This window comes from Erithacus rubecula (genome assembly GCF_903797595.1).
Source record: "Erithacus rubecula genome assembly, chromosome: 14".
Classification (NCBI taxonomy): Eukaryota; Metazoa; Chordata; class Aves; order Passeriformes; family Muscicapidae; genus Erithacus; species Erithacus rubecula.
Window position 1 is genome coordinate 9,770,076 of NC_136666.1, and position 17,899 is coordinate 9,787,974.

At 40.3% G+C, this 17,899-nt stretch overlaps 1 protein-coding gene across 4 annotated transcripts in view; it reads left to right on the forward strand.

Annotated features, from left to right (window-relative positions):
• The window catches only part of ZFAND6 (zinc finger AN1-type containing 6), a 36,118-nt gene that overhangs the window by 9,016 nt on the left and 9,203 nt on the right, over positions 1 to 17,899 (forward strand). For all 4 annotated transcript variants that reach the window (XM_079317546.1, XM_079317548.1, XM_079317547.1 and 1 more), the window contains 2 exons: positions 15,743 to 15,912; positions 16,997 to 17,108. In XM_079317546.1, the coding sequence (XP_079173672.1) occupies positions 15,762 to 15,912; positions 16,997 to 17,108 (263 nt within the window). In that variant the 5' untranslated portion in view covers positions 15,743 to 15,761. The remainder of the gene's footprint in view (positions 1 to 15,742; positions 15,913 to 16,996; positions 17,109 to 17,899) is intronic.

Sequence of the window (17,899 nt, forward strand, 5' to 3'; positions counted from 1 at the left end):
TTTTGCTGATTTATTCAACACAGGAGTGAAATGCTCAACTGTCTCACCACATGTATACAGTTCTAATGCAGGCTGTTTGTAGAAAGCAAATCTGCCCTAAAGGGTAAACATACCACTTTGCTGGCACAGCTGTACAACTTCTGTATTCAGGCTACAGCAAATGTTTCTTGCCTGCATTCAAAGCCGTTGCTGGCAGGACCCGTGTTGTCCCCGCACGACGATTGGTTGTTCCAGCATTTCTTGTTCATAAAACCTTCTCCTGCACATGCTCCATCTGCAGATCTTAAACACTGTGAATGTGTTGTGTGCTGTGGGATTTATGTGTCTGCTTCTTGTGCCAGGATGGAATGTACATCTCTGATGTGAATAAGAGATTCTTAAAATCTGCTGTAACCCTGTGTACAAAATGCAGGACTGAATTTTATCTGTCCCCTCTTTGAGACAAAGGGCATCTGTGCCTTAGGGTCCACTGGCTGCTGGTGGCACTGCCCAGTGTGAGGTGGGTGGCCCAGCATGAGCTGGGAAGGTGACCCTGCACTCTGGTTCTGTTCAGTGCTGCTTGGAGCAGGCTGTGTGCCTGCCATGGGCTGATCTGTAAAATACCCCTCAGCTTAAGGAAGGGCTGGTGTTCACCCTAAACCAGGAATGTGGGCTAATGTGGGCTTGGCTTCCCCCTTGCCTGTTGGGCCCTGTGTGCCACACTTGGGGCCGCCTGCATGCTCCCAGCAGAGTGGGTTCTGTGAGCACTGCAGGCAGAGTCAACTGGGCTGGCTCAAATTGTTCTGAACTAGTGGCTGGAACCAACCCAACTGGCCCTTTCCCCCCTTCTCTTCCTCCCCCTGTTTCTCAAGTGGTTTAGGGATCATTTCTGCTAATTGCCCTGTGCCCAAGGCAGGAGGGAGGGGGAAGAAGAAGAATGTCATCCTAGATCGTGTCAGGGGCACTAAAGAAGGGGACACCTGGCGCTGGTTTTAGCGGTGAGGTTTGGATTCCAGCAGGTTTTGTTGCAGTTTCTAGGAAAGGGGTGAAGGGAGGAGGCGTGATCAGCACGGGGAGCTGTTGCAGGGCAGATTGGTTCCGAGGAGCAGCCCTCTCCTGCAGATACAAGGGCTCCTCGCAGATAGCTGTGTGTCCCTGCGGTGTGCAGCTCGCTCTGGGTGGGGCACATCATCTGCCCAGTGATGTTTACACTGTAATAAGGTTTTGTGAAAATAAGTAGTTAATTACACATGACCTACAAAGGAATAAAAATAGTTGGGATATGTTCTTGTTTTAAAATCCATTTAATAGAGGCATGTAGCATGTTTGGGATTTTTAAACCTGCTTCTTTTTTTTTTTTTCCTTACCTTTAGTATCAGGAACATTAAGTCTTTCTTCCCTGTTCTTGTTGGATTTCTCAGATGTGTCATAAGCTTCTCAGCCCTTAATTGAAGGGGTGGGGTGATATATTTTTAACAGATCCCTTCTTCTAAGTGTGTTTATAGGGCTTTTGAGCTAAACAGAGATTAGCTAAAACAAAGCTTTGACAGTGCAAAAACTCTTTCTCCTCAATCGTGTTGGGGTTTTTTGCTCATTCTCTAGTTATTGAAAGGAACAGAGTTGGTTGTTTTTTTTTTTTTTTTTTTTTTTTAAAATTTGAGAAGTAACTTTTTTGGCTATTAAATTATGCTTTAAGAGATAAACTGAGTTAAATCCTAACCTGATGCATCTTCTGCTCCATTTAGATCAACTTAAGACAGTATTTTGAATATTACTTATACAAACGAACACACTCGTTTGAGTATTTCCTAAAAATAGCTCCTTTGTAAGCAGCAGTTTTATTAAACCCACAGTTCTTCCTTTAACTTAATGCCTCAGCAGTCTTGCAGGAGCTCAGCCTGTCTCTGTGCTGAAGACCACCCCTGCTCAGCTGTTCTGCCCTGCCAGGATGTATTTGTGTCACAGGACTCTAACCTTCAGGATATGGTATTTGTCAGTCTGAAATGTAATAATCCTGTATCTGGAGAACTGAACTATAAACAGTGTGGCTGCCCTGGCAGGCCCTGGCAGCCACCCCAGCAGTTTAACTAGCCCAGGGTTTAAGACAGCACTGCACCAGTGTGTCCTGTAATTCATGATGCTAATGCATCTTTACCTATGTGAAGGATTAGGGAGACAAATATAAACTTAATAATCAGATGGGAATGGGAACTTAAGAGAGGTATTTCTAAGCTGGAAATGATGTGTTTTGGGCTTGTTTAAACATCTTGCATTGCATGAGTTTTTTAAGCAAGGCCTAAAGTTTTCAGCATTAGTTTGAATAAAGCAGGAGGCTGGATGATTTTCATGTGTGTGCTATGGAATATAATTGTGCTGATGAAAGCAGAATATTGCATGAGGAATGCAGGTATTTTCCACTTAAGGTTTAAAATGTGTTTGTGGTGAGAGAACCCCTGATTCTTCAGGCAGAAATGTACCATTTTGTACCTAAGTTGGTAGTAATTTAGTAGGATAAAATTGTTTCTCTACTATCCCCTGTATGAATTTAACATGTTGATACAATCAAGTCCTTAATGCAATGCAATGTTGTCATGTACCAGAATGTTTTTTGTGTAACAAGATGACCTTGCATTGGGATCTGGATTATTATCAAGGTAGGGGCAAAAGAAGAGGGTTGTGGGTGTTAAACTGAAAGGTTTGGAGATTGCTCTCCTTGCCCAGTTTCTTCAGAATCAGGTAAGATGCTTATCAGGTAGCTTTAGTTGCTGATACATGTGAGTGAGTTTCTAAGTGAGTTTCACCAGGCTTCTTATGTTGGGATTATGCTATCCAAATATCATGCTAGTATGACATGCTGTTGGATATTGGTGTCAAGTCCTTAAGTGATTTTTCAGTATCAATTACAATTAGTTATCAAACAAATGTTGTTGTCTAGGTGAAAGGTGACAAGAAAAGGATTTGTTTTAGTGTTTTATAATACCAAAATATTTGATTACTAACGTGCAAAGAAAGAGGAAAAAATTGTGACATCATGGAAGGACTTACCTGTAATGCCTTTTAGGGAAGAGACTTTAGAATTGTTTTGAGTATCAACATATTTTCATGGGGTTTGTTTAAAGTATCCTGGGAGAGGAGGAAGGCAGCATTCGTAACAATAGGTCAAGGTAAGTGTATTATTATTAGTTACATACCAAACAAATTGCCAGCTGTGTGACAAACCATGCAGGGGCTAAGACTAGTGCTGAGATAAAGGAGTGTTTGATTTGTTGTAGAATGGTCTGGCAGTTGGGTATGACTTTGTCTTCTTAACAAGTCCAGTCAAACTTGGTGCTTTGAGTGCATTTAAAAGTGATTTAAAACTTCTGTGCATGGCAGTGGAATAATTTGCTTTAATTTTTTCTTCCATTATAACAATGAAGATATCTAATTTCGCACCTTGGTCACTTGTTGATTTTCTTTCCTTTCTGCATTTGCTTTTCTCTTACTTGGTGTCTGAGAAACTTTTGGCTGTTGACTCTGGTCTTTCTTTCTACAGGAATGGGCTTGTTATTCTGCTAAGTCATAATGTGACTGTGACCTGTGGTCTTAAGTTTATACCTAGTCATTCTGTATATAAATAAATCCCTGATTAGTTGCTACCTACTTATCCTTCTGTCTTCAACCTCAGATCCCACACTACACAATCAGAATGCTTGGAACATCAGTCTTCTCTGAATAATACTGTGTCCTTGCTGCAGCTCTGACACCTTAATTTCTTAGACTTTTATTCAAGGCCTGAAATGAAGAATTTATTGCAACTTTTTTGTGTGGCCTCACAGTTCAGCCTGGTGAACTTACAGAAGGTGGCATATGCAGTGCAAAATGTGCATTGCAGTATTGTTGGGTTTCCTTCAGCAGCATCACATTTTACAATGGGACAGCTGGTTTTTGAAATCCAGGGTTATTTGTTAAAATTAATTTTTCTTTTAATGTAAGGGATGCAAATATTCTTCAACAATTGTGTGGGGATTTTTACCTTCACAAAAGGAGTTTGAGACAGAGTAAGGGCACTGGGCTTTTTTTCCAAGCTGTAAGCAAGGACACTGTACTTGTGGGATCAGCCTAGCTGAAGCTGCTGTGCTGTGACTGCATCCTTAGGCCAAGCTAAATGCCTTTTTCTTGCTGATAAACCTGTTTGTGACCCAGTACCATAATAAAAAGGAAAATACTTTGTTCTTTTTTTCCATTGTTTCCTGATAGAAGCCCTGTTGGCCATAGTTTGAGAATGAAAGGGAATGAATATCATGATAGAAAGCCACACGTTGTTGACAGTTGAAGCTCAATATCCTGTGAGCAGATATTCCCTCCCCCCACCTTTTTATCCATTCTGAAGTGAGATGCTGGCTTTAATATGCCAAAGAAAATAGTTGGTGATCTGGCCTCCATTTTTCTGTGTTTGTCTACTTTTCCTTTAGATTGTGAACTTTTTTCTCTAGAAAGTGCTATTACTTTGGCATGTGTCAATCTGTTCTCCGGCAGAATACAATCACTATGGCAAGAGGATAAAAAGAGAAATTGGATCTACTTAAGGAATTACTGTTTAAAATGCTTCTAAAAATGTACATTTTTGTTTATGTGACTTGAGGAAAAAGGGGAAATCCCATGGCACTACTTAACACCTTGGTCTTTTTGGTTATAAATCCCTCCTTTAAAGCCATTTATGACTTTATTTTTCTATGTAGATTTGTAGAAAAAAAACTCTGTACAAAGGTAGCATAGTAATAAGTGGGGAGACAGTGGCATCCAGCCATGCTATTTTTAGGTGATTTTGATTAACTTGCTGATCTAAGTGTTCTGGACAGTGAGTGGGGGAGACATTGTACTAGAAATGTGTGCTCACATAGCGGAATCTTGTCTGAAAACAGAATGAATAGCAGACTTGGTTATCAGGAGGGCAGGTCACAGAGTTGTAACTGGAGTATTTGTAGGTTAAAAGGATGCCCTAGTGATTAAAGCACAGTGTTTGCAAAGCAGACTCTTACTCGAGAGCTGTCAGCTCTGGCTTTCTCCTCAGCTGAGAAACTGAAATATGTGCAGTCTGTTCTGTATGGGCTTAGGGAAGAAGTGTAAAAAACTATTTTCTGTTCCATGACGGCAGTGGGGGAAGAAATGCCAGTTGTCCTCAATCAAGTTGCTTCCAGTATTTTTTTAAACTTTTCTTAAGCAGTGACCTCTCCATCTGAGCAAGTGGTGTATTTTGGAAACCTTCAGAAAGGAGAGTGTCTCATTGCAAATTTCTGGTAATTTCCTAGTCCCTCATCTATTAACTTGATGCTTAGATAGTTAAAGCTGACACAAGGCACTCTGACCTCCTGGTGATGGGTGCTTTTTTTCTTGACTTAAGCTGTAAGTGAGGCTATGCCTTAAATTTCACGTTTACTGATTTTGTAAGCTCACCTTCCTCCTGCACTGTTAATTTTGACTCTTCTGGCACAGAGCTGCACCACAGACCAGATAAGAGACAATCCAAGCTTTTGAAGAATGAAGTCTTCAGGGTAGATCAGTTGCTGTCCCAGCAATGCTGTGACAGAGGTATCTGAAGCCCCTAATTATCTGTATCATGAAACCATTGCATTAAGTTGCATATTAACAGGTACTGAATGCATGTGTGTAGGTTGCAATTGGATGTTTGTATGTTCCATTGTTTCAGGCAGTGTAAAATGATAGCTGAGAGGAAACTAAGGAAAGATGCAAAACTTCAGAGTGTGACCAGTTGGTCTGTTCATATCTTCAGTGAAACTTGACAATGTATTGAAGTGATGGATAAATTCCAGTTGTCCAGCTGCCATACCCGTGTAGTATTTTCCTATGCTTTGTGCAGGGGATAAATTTTAGTATGTAGGCATCTGCATAGTACATGTGATTTGTTTGGGATCCTGTAAACTGGCTTCCCCAGTAGTTGAAATAATAATTAAGGGATAAAAAAAAGGCTGCAGCTCCCCCCCAGAATAGCATTGAGGTTGAAACAAAGTAATAGCTTTAAGTCCCTTGCCTAAATTTAAGTGTATTTCAGGACATGAGAAATGCAGCTTTGGCACAGGGAACATTATACTTGCACCTCTTCTGCTGAAAACTTGTCCTTACATACCCTCTTTCTTTGGTCAGGCTTTAGCTTTAGGTTGAGTTCCCCATCAAACCACTGTTAAGGGTATTGTATAATTTTGCACACTTAAATTAGGCAGAGTGCATAATTCTAACTAGAACTACACATCATGCATGCTAATCACAGTGTTCTTGGAAGTTAAGCTGAATTCAAGATGCCCTAGCCAGAAATGATGATTGTTTTATTTATTAACACATAGGAACCCCGATATTAAGCCAGGAGCTTCCTTAGCATTAAGCCCATGTAGAGCTGTGGCATTATAAGCTAATTAAAATTCTACATAGTGCTGTTTATGAAAACAAATTATAATGTGTTTTGTGCTTACTGTCAGTTCTCAGCAACAGGTGCTTTGTTAACAAGAAGCTGTCTATTTTGGGAACTCGTGTTAAAGTGGCTTTTATCTCTTCTGGGTTTGATATGCTTAAAATAAGTGAAACTTATGCTGTATTGAGAGAAGATTAGTTATTCACTGAAGCTCAAAAGAAGCGATTACTGAATCTATACCTATTCTTTCAGTAATTATGAGGGTAATCTTGTAAGTGTTTGAATCCTCCTTACAGATTATTTCTCATCAGTGTGTAATGTCAAACCTGTTTTAAAATACAGCATCAAAGATAGTTTATGATGTTGCTCTCCTGCATCCCTTTTGGTCTGGTATTCAAGAGGAATTGAGAGAATTCTGGAATCTCCTGATTCTGTTTTTATGCAACCTCTGATTTCTGAAATGGCCAGCCTCAATATCTGATACCAGAGAAAGCAGACTGCAACCCTGTCTGGTCTGTTTCAGAGTAGCTTTCTTACCTTTTGTATAGCTTTTTAGAGAAGGTGTTTCTGTAATCTGACAGATTTCAAGTAAACTTTAAATTTATGGGGCTGTGAGGGGCAACTCAAGCATTACTGCAGCACCTGAATGCCAAAATACAGGTATGAGATGGCACAAACTAAAGAGGAAAGAAAAGGGCTTCTCGGGCAGTATCTGTGTCTGTGGCTGACATGAGCTCAGCCACACATGATGGAAACTGTGAGCTGACGTAGCCAACTGCTGATGAGCAATTACTGACATGGTTTGATTTTTCTGATGGGTGTAACTTCTGAATTTTTATTCCTCTTGAACAGAGATGCCAGGGCAGAGCAAGCACTCTGTAGAAGGGTGCTCTTTTAAAAATAGCTGCACGTTGTGTCAGAAATGTAACTTCATGTAAGATTTCTATCTCAATCTTGTCTCAGAGGCAGCCATCTTCCAAAAATGGGCCTGCTCAGCCTGTCTGCCTTAAATCTTGAGCTGAGAGGGCTAACCCTGAGTAAGTTCAACTTCATTTTTGGGGGAGGGCACTCTTCTCTGGGCTGTGTATGGACGTAGAGTGCTGTGGGTAGGGCAGCATGGCCACTGGGGTGGCTGGCCAGTGTCTTCTCTGTGTTCCTTGCATATCCCTCTTGAACTTCTCTCACCATGCCTTTTCCCCCAGGGATGCCAGATTAAAACCAGCTTCCTGAAACACATCTTCCCTTGTGTTCACTTTTCTTTGTCTGTAACTCACTTAGAAATTGTTTTTACTATGTTCTGAACAAGTATAGTTACTGTGTTGCTCTCAGTGCTTTTAATGTTTAACTAGTTATCTTTATTGAAGGTCCCTGTCATGGCTCTGTAAACAAGTCTGTCTAGCTCCAAGGGTTATTTGCTGTTTTTTTTCTTTTGAACCCAAGAAGTGAGTTTTGTTGTGTGTCTGGGTTTTGTTGTTTTCACTTGCATTCAGGTTGACCTCTCCAAAAAGGCAGCTTTGTCAGCTTAGATTTTTTTCTGATAGTTTTCACTGGAGAGACAGAAACTTAGGACATGCTGGTGGTGCCTCTTTCTGAAAGTATTTTTTTGTTGCTCTGGACTGGAGTTTGCTGGATGGACTGGGGTTGCCTACATATGTATTGTGCTGTTGGAAAATAAGAGGCTTTTAAGTGTTCTAAGTCAGATGAAAAATGGTGTTTCTTTGAATCTCAAAGTTTGGATGCTGTCCTATGCAAGGGTCTAATTCTAGTGGTGCTGCAGTGTTTGTTTAGAACAACTAGGAAGTCCCAATGTACAGGCTTAAATGTACTAACAGTGATAATCCTTGGCATCCTGATTTGTACTTAGCTGCTTTAGACTCAAATTGAAATGCATGATAAATGGGAGTGTTGAAGTGTTTATACAGAGTGCTGCACTTAATCTTTTAGGTGTCTTAGCAGATGCTCCATAAAGTAGTGATCATTCCTGCAAAAGCCCAGCATCACACCAGTAGCTCTGTGTTCTACAATTCCAAAGCAGGTCTTTTGTCTGTACTCTGCCTCTTTGAAATTCAAAATAAAATATGGTTCTTCCTACTAGGTAATGAAATGTACCTCTTGTATTTCTTGTTAATTATTGGGGTTTTTTTAGAATTAATCTTCAGGGTAATGAAGTTCATGGAATTGGCCCTTTATTTGGTGTGGCGATACTAGAAAGTTTGGAAATTAAATATGAAAAATTGGCTTATACTTGCTTTTATTTTTAGACTTTAAGTGGTCATTGCAAGTAATTAGGTGCTTTTGCATGAGGTGAGTGAGAGTCTGAGGTACCACTTTTACAGAAGTTAATCTTTGGCTCTGGTAATCCGTGCTTTGCAAAGGTTAAGCGTGGTCACAAGTAGTAATTACAGTTTCAAAGTAACATCTATTAATAGTGTATGTAGACAAGCATGGAAAGCTGAGTCCTTATTATCAGTGATCTCCTTGATAGCAGTATAGAATCTGTGCATCTTTGTTCTTGCTTAGCAAGAGTGGAGGGGTTGTAGTGAAATGTTCTCTTGTTCCTCATGTAACCTTGAGTACAAGAGCAGTCAGCTGTACTTAGCAGCATATATGCTTTAACACTGGAGGCTTTGTCTGTATCAGGTGGTCCTGGGTTTATGATATTCTGGCTCAGATTAGTTATAAAAGTTGCTAATGTTCTGTCCCTTTCTGAGACCTGAACTGTCTCTTTTCTGTCCATCTGCCTCTTCCGAGTTTGCGCTTTCTCTAGTGTGTGTGTCACTTTGCCATTAATGTGATTCTTTCAGAGTCTTTCTGACATTTTTTTATCTGAGCTGTGGCTTTCTTAAGAGTCCAGATTTTATTTATTTTTTCATTTTTGAATGGAAGGATTTAAACTTGTCACCTGCTAGAAATTGAAAGTGAAGAAAAGATGTCTCTTAACTGTTTACATCTTTTTGCAAAGTTTCTGCTAGGAGTGCCTAGTATAAGTACTTGATTTTAGCCTAAATTAAGTCTGTGCATGAAACAAAAATAAAAAGCTGTTCAACAGGAATAGACAGGAACATAGTAGATATTAAATGACTTGTCAAGTGAGTTAAAAGAATATCTTATGTAAGTCTTTGGTCACTAGCGTGAGTATTTTGTTTTTGTTATGAAGTCATATAAATTCTACTTCAAATTGCAATTTAAAACTGTAGTTTGTTTAAGCAAGAAGAAAACTGGAGGCTCAGTGGAATGAGTGGGAAGCTTTAAAATGTATGGATTCTCTGGGTGCTGAGGAAGTTGGAACTCCTGTGTTTTGAAAAATGCAGCAGCTGTGTGATCTGCTGCTGCAGGAACAAAGAGGTCGCTGCCCTTACAGATCTGCTTGCATAGCTGGTCCTTAACCATATTCACTTTTTTTAACTCAAAGCATTCTGATGAAACTGGGTCAGAGTGTAACTACACATGTAGCTGTGCTGGCAAATGTGAACCAGCTGCAGTGCTTTAGCAGGGGTGAGCTGTAAGATGAAATGACATGTCTGACTGCAACCAGCAAGCTGGGCTGAGCTGTAATGACTGAGGCCCCTATTCAAATCTGCCAGTTCTTCTTGGCTCCATAGCAAGTTGCTGGGACATGATAATGCCTTAAAGCAGCTACAAATGACTGCTCAGTGAATGTAAATTGGAGCCTTTTGGGAGGCAGCAATGGAGTAAAAAAAAGCCAGGACTGTTCTGTAACTTGCTATTAATTTGTGAGTGCAGTGCTTTATAACCCTGAGTAGTGTCCTTCCAGCAGGACATCTGAGCAGCAAATTCTGATATGAACTGCTGTCCTCGATTACAGCCAGTGCTTTGCAAATTTCTGCAGCAAGATTCAACAGAACTTTGCTTTTGGGCTTCTGTTGCCCTTTGTTCTGATAAGCCTGTAGAGAAGTGCATTTCCTATTTATTGATTCTTCTGCCAGCATGCCTTTTCATATGGTGGTACAGGTGGTATTGGGTATCTGTGCCAGAACATGCTACAAAGTGAAGTGTATTTTTGTGTGCCTAACTTTGTCTTATTTGTGCCAGGAATGAAGCTTTATATGTTTAAGCAGCACACTTTACCACTTCTGCAGTTTCTTCCTTGCTTCATTAGCACAAAGAGAAAATGACCATGAGTGTTGGTGCTACTTTAATCAGTGCTTAACAGTTTCATCATAAAGGTGATCATGACAGAGGAAGGAATATTTTAATTACTTGTTAAAATTGGATTTATCATTCGAGGTGAGTGTCAGGTAAAACTGTCAGTGTGCTGATTTTGACAGTGAAGAGTAGCTCACACTGTGTTCTGCTTTCTCTCTGATCATTGGTTTTGGAGCTGGCATCAGAGTGGTTCAAACTGTGTCTGCTGTGCTGCTGAGGCACAATGCTGTTTGGGTGGTCTCTGCATTAGCTTTTGGGAGGGATCCTTCCCATACCAGTCACAGATTTTAGGAGCATTTGCAGAACACAAGACTACTGCAGGATGCGAGGATCTGCTTGTTTTCCTTACCACAACTTAAAGTATAAGGGTAACTGGTATTCAAGAGACCTTTTCATTTGGGAAGACAGATGAAGAGAAAGCTGGCTTCTGTGCCAGACTTCTTTTTTTCTTGTCTAGAATGGGGGGGGGGGGGGTTGTGTGTGAAAGAGATTATTCTTAAACCTTGTGTGTTTAATCCTGCTAAATGCTGCTCTCTCTGATCTTACTGATTAACATTTGAAGCCTATAAAGCTAGGGTATCAGTTATTTGAAACTAGTGGTATATAAACATTTTAATTAAAAGGAAAAGAAGAAAGGGGGATGGGGAGGAAGACCAGGATCACAGTGCCTGCTCTGTGGGGAAGAGATGTCCACAAGTATTTTGTTACTTGCTTTCCAGAGTATTGGAAGATGTCTCTTTCTCCAGAGAACTTGATGTCCAGAAGATTTGATCTGCTGTATTGTTTCTACAGCTTCAACTCTGTGTTTTATAGGCATGTTGTTGCTTAGTACAGAAATGAATTTACTCTGAGGATGTGACATTGTGAGGGAGGAAAGGTAGAACCTGTAGCAGCAGCAGTAAGGGCGCATTATTAAATTAATGAAGTTGTGTATTACAGGAGTAACAGGAACCAGTAGACTGTAAGCACCTTATTTGTAGGAAAAGGAGGGCTTAGCCTGCAGAGCTGTGTGCTGCCATGCTTCTAGTGGCAATAAATATCTTTAAGAAACCAGTTAGAGGTAATTTCAGCTGAAGTTTAGTAATTTTTAGCTAATACAGAAAGAGGCTGTTTATTCCATAATCTTCAATGAAGTTGATGTTCTGGAGTTGCACTGAGAGTTGTTTAAGGCTCTGGCACTTCCCTCAGCTGTTCCTTCTCATCAGTGCTTGTTATAACTGGTTATACAACTATACTTAAAGCAAAGCAGGAAATGTGCTTGAAATATTGTCAAGAGCTCTGTTTTGGTTTTTTTACTTTAAGATAAATCCATTCTTCATTCACAATAACCTTCAGAATTCCTAGCATTACCCTGTGAATGCTGTGCAGGCAAAGCTCTGGGGGAACAGGCAGAGCCCAGAGGCATTTCCAGGAGCTTGACAAGCTCCACGTTTGTTTTGTGACACCTCAGACTGAGGAGGACATACATGTAGTCATGTTGATCCCAAGACCTTGTTGTCACTTCAGCTATGAAGCTGCTTCAAGTGTCATACTGAAGCCAAGCTAGAGGAGAGCGTGTTTGAAATTATGGATAGTGCATGTGCTTGGGCTTTATTTTACAGAAGGCTTGATGCTCTGCAAGGGCTTGTTGCCCCTAAAAAGGTTTGTCCTATTTTTAGCCATGTCACTTCCTGTGCAGTGTATGTGATTTCTCTGGAGTTGATCTTCTATCAGATCAGCAAGCTCTCCATTGCAGCAGAACAAATATTTGTGTTGTTTCCATGAAATGGCTGAGCTGATGTGGCTGCAGGCAGGGACAGGGTGCAGCAGTGGCTGGAGCTGTGGAAATGAATGGAGCTGTGGAAATGCATGTCCCATAAAGCAGTAGAGGTGGGCAATTCCTGCTGATGTTTGGGCTCAGCAATACTGGGGGTTTTCCTGTCTGAGGCATTTTTGAAACAAAAATCAACTGAAGCTGAACCAAGAACAGGGCTGATGGGAGGTCCTTCCCTCCCCCAAAAGCATCTGTCAGGTGATGTTTGCTGTGCTGGGGCAGAGTCTGGCTGCTCTGCTGGTGGCTGTTTTCAATGCCTGCTCTTGGCTAGTGGTTCTCTTAATTTCTTTAAGCCTGCTCTGCTGCTGGAACAGGCATTTCCACACATGTCTGCAGCTAGACCCTCTCTGTGCCCAAATAGAACACGTCTGACAAATGAGCTCAGAAACCAATCTGTGTTGAAACTAATTGGCAGAAGGTGGAGTGGTTGATTTTTCTAAAGATTGATCATTTCCTTGTTTCATTTTGGTGGATGTGAGCACTAAAGGGAGGACTAAGCATGGGAGAGCTTATTATACTGGTTTGGCATTCTGTGGCTTTAGGGTTCAAGTAAATGAATTCAACCATGCCAGGCTGCTAAAACATGTGTTGTCCCTCCTGGTCACATGTCTTCCCTTACATCAGTTCCACAGGCTCTCCTGTATTGAACTTTCTGTTTGTGTTTTTACACGTGAACTGATTGAGCTCACTGAACTGTCAGAAAACTTTGTGTTGGTGATGGTCCTTTCTTTTCCTGGTGGGTTTTTTTGGTAGCTCACAGCAATAGTTGTGTGGGTGAGGGGGATTGTACCCAATTGTCCCCTTTGTACCCAACAAGCTGTTGTCCTGGTGCAAGCTCTCCTTTGACTTCATAACATTGCATCAGGTTGATCCTATCTCTTATTCATTGTATTTCTCGAATATTAGCAACCAATGAAAGATCTTCCACTTCCTGTGGCCCTTATTAAAACTCTTCAGAAGAATCCCTGGCACTTCCCCTTGGAGATTGAAGTGTTCTGGAGCCTCATGCCAGTGGCTTGTGCTTTGACTGGTGACAGGATCCACTGCTTAATGAGCTTGGGAACTGGCTTAGCTGGAACTCAGGCCAGCTTTTCTTGTTTTTTGTCTGGGCATCTTTGGGCACCTTTCACAGTTTGTTTATTGAGTTGGAGCAGATTCTTTTTGGTTTTTTTTTTTTTTTTCTATTCATGTTAGAGATTGTTATTCCATGTTTGTGATTAGCACCTGGTTCCTTCAGCAATGTTGTATTGGGGAATATTAGTGGTGCTGTTACTGAGTTCTGTGTGTTGCTTAAAGCTAATATTGAACAGAATCTGCAAGTTAGTGTAGGGTTCTTTAATATGCTGCTGCCTAAAGTTAAAAGGATTAATACTTGTATTGTGACATTGAATCTCTATTAGCTCTTGAAATATTCAGTTGAAAGTGTTTTTAATTAGTCTTTCGATCTTAAAACATTCTATGCCAAAAATAGTTTGCATAAGGTTTCAGCTTTAAATTTGTTCTGGTTACCAAAGCACAGCAAACTCGTATTCATTTGCGTTCCCCTGAAATGGCTTCTCTGAAACGTTGGGCCCAGCATAAGAATTAAATTCCACATGCACTACTTGCAGTTTCATTCTGAAAGGCTGTCTGGAGAAAAGCAGGAATGAAAGTGCTCTTTCAGCTACAAGTACAGTACTTCAGCAAAAATCAAATTTAGCTGTCGTGTGAGGTCAATGGGGGCTTTGTATGTTGAAAGCAAGTGCTTCTCTGTTGGGGTGGGGGAGTGTAGTCAACAGCTGAAATAAGCTTAATTGCAGGTTGAAGCTGAAAAAGATGCTATCAGATTTTGGTTGCCTTCCTGCCTGTACATCTTCCTTGTCTGGTATCTTGTGTCGTTCCTCATCCGTAGAGTACCTTATTGCTGTGAGCAGACTTGACTTGTTTGTGTTGCTGTTGGCTTTGCAACCCAGAGGTTTGCTCTTGGTATCAATTCCATATGTTTTGGGGAAATGAAAACAAAATGGAGTGGATATGGGTGTGAGAGGAGATGAAGGGATTTCTCTGGAAACAAAGTAATGGGAAAGTTGTTTGTGTTTGGCTTCAAATACGTCTTATGCAAAAGGAAATAATTTTTACTGTCATACTTCTTACTGTGATTTAATCTAGTTTTATAGCAGGGCAATTGGTGAAGTATTCGAGTATCTTTAAACCCCTTTCCCTCTGGATTTTTTTCTTTTTGTTTGGAATGTATATTGATGCTACTTGCAAGATTGTTGCGTTTTTTTCAGTAATATTGCTTATCTTTGGCTTGACCTGCAAGAATTAAAATTACCTATGCTTCAGCTTACTTTTTAATCAGGAAATGGTGTTCCTAAATTGATCTCAAATTAAATATAAATAATTGATACCTTGACGTACCTAGTTTCTTAATGAGAAGCTGTTTTGTCTTTCAAATTTGGTAAAAGTAGTGCAATTCTATATTTATGGGGGGGGGGGGAAATGGAAAATAAATTTTATCTCATGAAATGATGTGTCAAAAATGAGTTGCAAATTAGACCACTTGATAATAGGAGCCTCAGAACACTGATGGAAATGGTCATTTGTTGTAATTTTCTTGTAATATCTTGCAAGTGTCTGTAAATTTGATTAATACCAGCCAGGGGAAAAAAAAAATATACAGTTTTTATGAAAACCAGAGTTAAGGATGTTAAGTCATGTGGCAGCTCATATATTGTGTATCTTTTGTGTCTCTTCTCATTTTTATTATATTTTCATACAGAATTTATAAATAGAAGGTTATGTTTACTTGGTCTTCACAATATCTTTGACTGTAAGGGTGATTTTCTCTTAGTGCGTGAAAAATCATAGTATGGGGTTTGTGGTAAGCAGTTGTTGTCTTTCACTAATGACACAGTGACTAAACAGTGACATCTGAATTCATGTGACTGTTGTTAATTATAATTACTGTGCAGCAGGTAATTGAGCATTGGACATGGACAAGGTGCTATGCTTGTCTCTTATTTTACAGTTCTCATGCAGAGTGTCAGGTGTTCAGGTTTCAGCATAAGTGTCCTCCTCCCTTACTCCCCTTACCTCACTGCCAGAAGCAGTAATGCTTCCAATATTTGCTAAAATTACTTTTCTTTGTGGGGCATACATTGAAAATAAATTGGTGGGGTGGTAGGGTGGGTCATGCAAAGCCTGCATATGACTGTATGTTTATTATTGGGCAGAGTTTCTAGTCTTTTTGGGAAAGGGCACGGAGTTACCCACAAGGCATTTTTTCTGGATGATCTTTTTGCTGAGCTATAGGAAATTGCAGATTTTCAAATGTCAGCTGTAAAAGGAGAGTTTTCTCAGGCCTCTAAATACTGGGTTGTGTGTATCAATTTCAGGTTTATAGAAGAAGGGAGGATGGCTCAAGAAACTAACCGTAGCCAAGTGCCTATGCTTTGTTCCACTGGCTGCGGGTTTTACGGGAATCCTCGCACAAATGGCATGTGTTCAGTGTGCTACAAAGAGCACCTTCAAAGGCAGAACAGCAATGGTAGAATTAGCCCTCCTGGTAAGTAACCCCAGCACACGTGTGTGTGTGTGAACAGCTCAGCCTGGCCCAGCAGGCAGCATGTCTTGGCCATGTCCAGATACTGATTGTTGGAGTGTTAGTGCAAACCATTTCATTGCAGCATCTTCCCTTATGGAATGAGCTTGGATGGAATGCTCCTAATGGAATTGTGTTGCCACTAATCTGCTCAGAAGTAACCTCTCACTAATGCCTTTTGTATTCATTTGAATGTTTCTGATTTGAAATTATAAAAATGCAGAAAAAAAGCCATCACAGCAACATATTTTTGCTGAAATTACTGACAGAGATAGCATTGAGCTTGCAGAATGTTTGTGAAAAGCATTTTAAGTACAGGTATTTCATCACTGTGGCCTCATGCTGAAGGATTAAACTGTAAACACCTGCTGGTGATGGCCTTTTCCTTTTGAAGGCCTTCTGGGGCTTTTGTGGACATCTTCCCATAACTGCCCCTGCAGGCCTTCAAATAAAGATCTGCTCTTATATTACTTCCTTACTAAAATTATCTCGACTTTAATTTCCAGCTTGGGAAAAGGCAACAATAGTTTCTCCTTAACTTCATATACTTATTGTTCTTTTTGGCCCAGTGCACTGTTGCCTTCCCTTCATCCTGACATTTTAAACTGAAGCAATAGCTTCTATTGAAATCTGGAGATCTGGGTTCTACACCTTCAAAATGCATCTGGAGTTGGCACTGGGCTGTTATACTGGTGTTCTCACAGATCCATCTTGGTTTTTTAAACAAAATACTGACTTCTCGTGTCAGAGTACAGCAGTGTATGCTGAGAAAGCTGCTCATAGATGCTTTAATTAGCAAAAAATAACTGTTTTAAAACTCCAGCTTCAAAATTTTCTTCAGTGTAAGTTCTGGAGGCCTGGGGCTGGAAGGAGATCAAAATATGGCCAAACATAATTACTTTTTTGTAAAATTACATTTCATTACAGTGTAGGCAGAGATTCAATTACTTCCCTGGCTGGTGTCATGGGGTCAAAGAGTAAATGCAATGTGTAACTTTTGTAATCCCAGGAAGCAGTGTAACACATTTTCCCTGGGTGTGTCTTGCAGCAGCCTCTGTCAGTAGTATCACCGAGTCCTTACCGGTCCAGTGCACAGAGGGCAGTGCCCAGGAAACTCAGTCCACTTTAGATTCTACATCGACTCCATCTATGCAGCCAAGGTAAGGTGCTTCAGTCTGCTCTGTGTCTTTACAGAAAAATCTGTGTCAAAATGATTAAATGAAGTATGCTGATCCTGCATAATTAAATGCTGGAACCAGGATTAGGAGAAGGTGTAGGATTTCAGTGCTAACTTTAAAGCATGGGATCTCAGGGTGAATGCTAGCAGATCTCTGTGCTTCATCTGGCATTCAGATGGAAATTTGTCTTTAGAATTTAGCCTCAAATAGAAGTTGTCAGCTTCTGTTCTACGGAGATTTGTCTGGCTGCTCTTCTGCTTCCACAACTTGCAGTACATTTACCAAAGGAGAACTCTTTCCATCCTAGAAATCTGAGGATTTTGTAAAATGGCAGGGAGCTGTTTACTAGGGCTCTCATAAATAAATGTATGATAATGTGTTAACAAGCCAGTTGCTTTGCAAGGAGTGGAGAGTCCTAGAACAGGGTAAAGACACAGGTCTTGGTACAAGTTGTGCAACTGAACTGATCTCATATTAAACAAGTAATTTCCATCTGGATTATTCAAGGATACATAATGTCCTCTTGTAAATCACTCAGACTTACTAAGTGCTCTCCATTTGTAAAAGCTAAATATTTGTTTATATTTAGTGGCTCCATTTCAGTTTAGAATGACACAACCAACAGCAACTTAAGTGCTTGGGAAATTTTTTTGAGTGAAAAGTGTTAGTGTGTTACATACTATGGATGCTAAGCTTGCAGTAATACTCATTTCAACTTTTCTTTTAAAAAATGAATGCAGTGGAACACAGGGTGAGGGTGATTTCATCAGTTG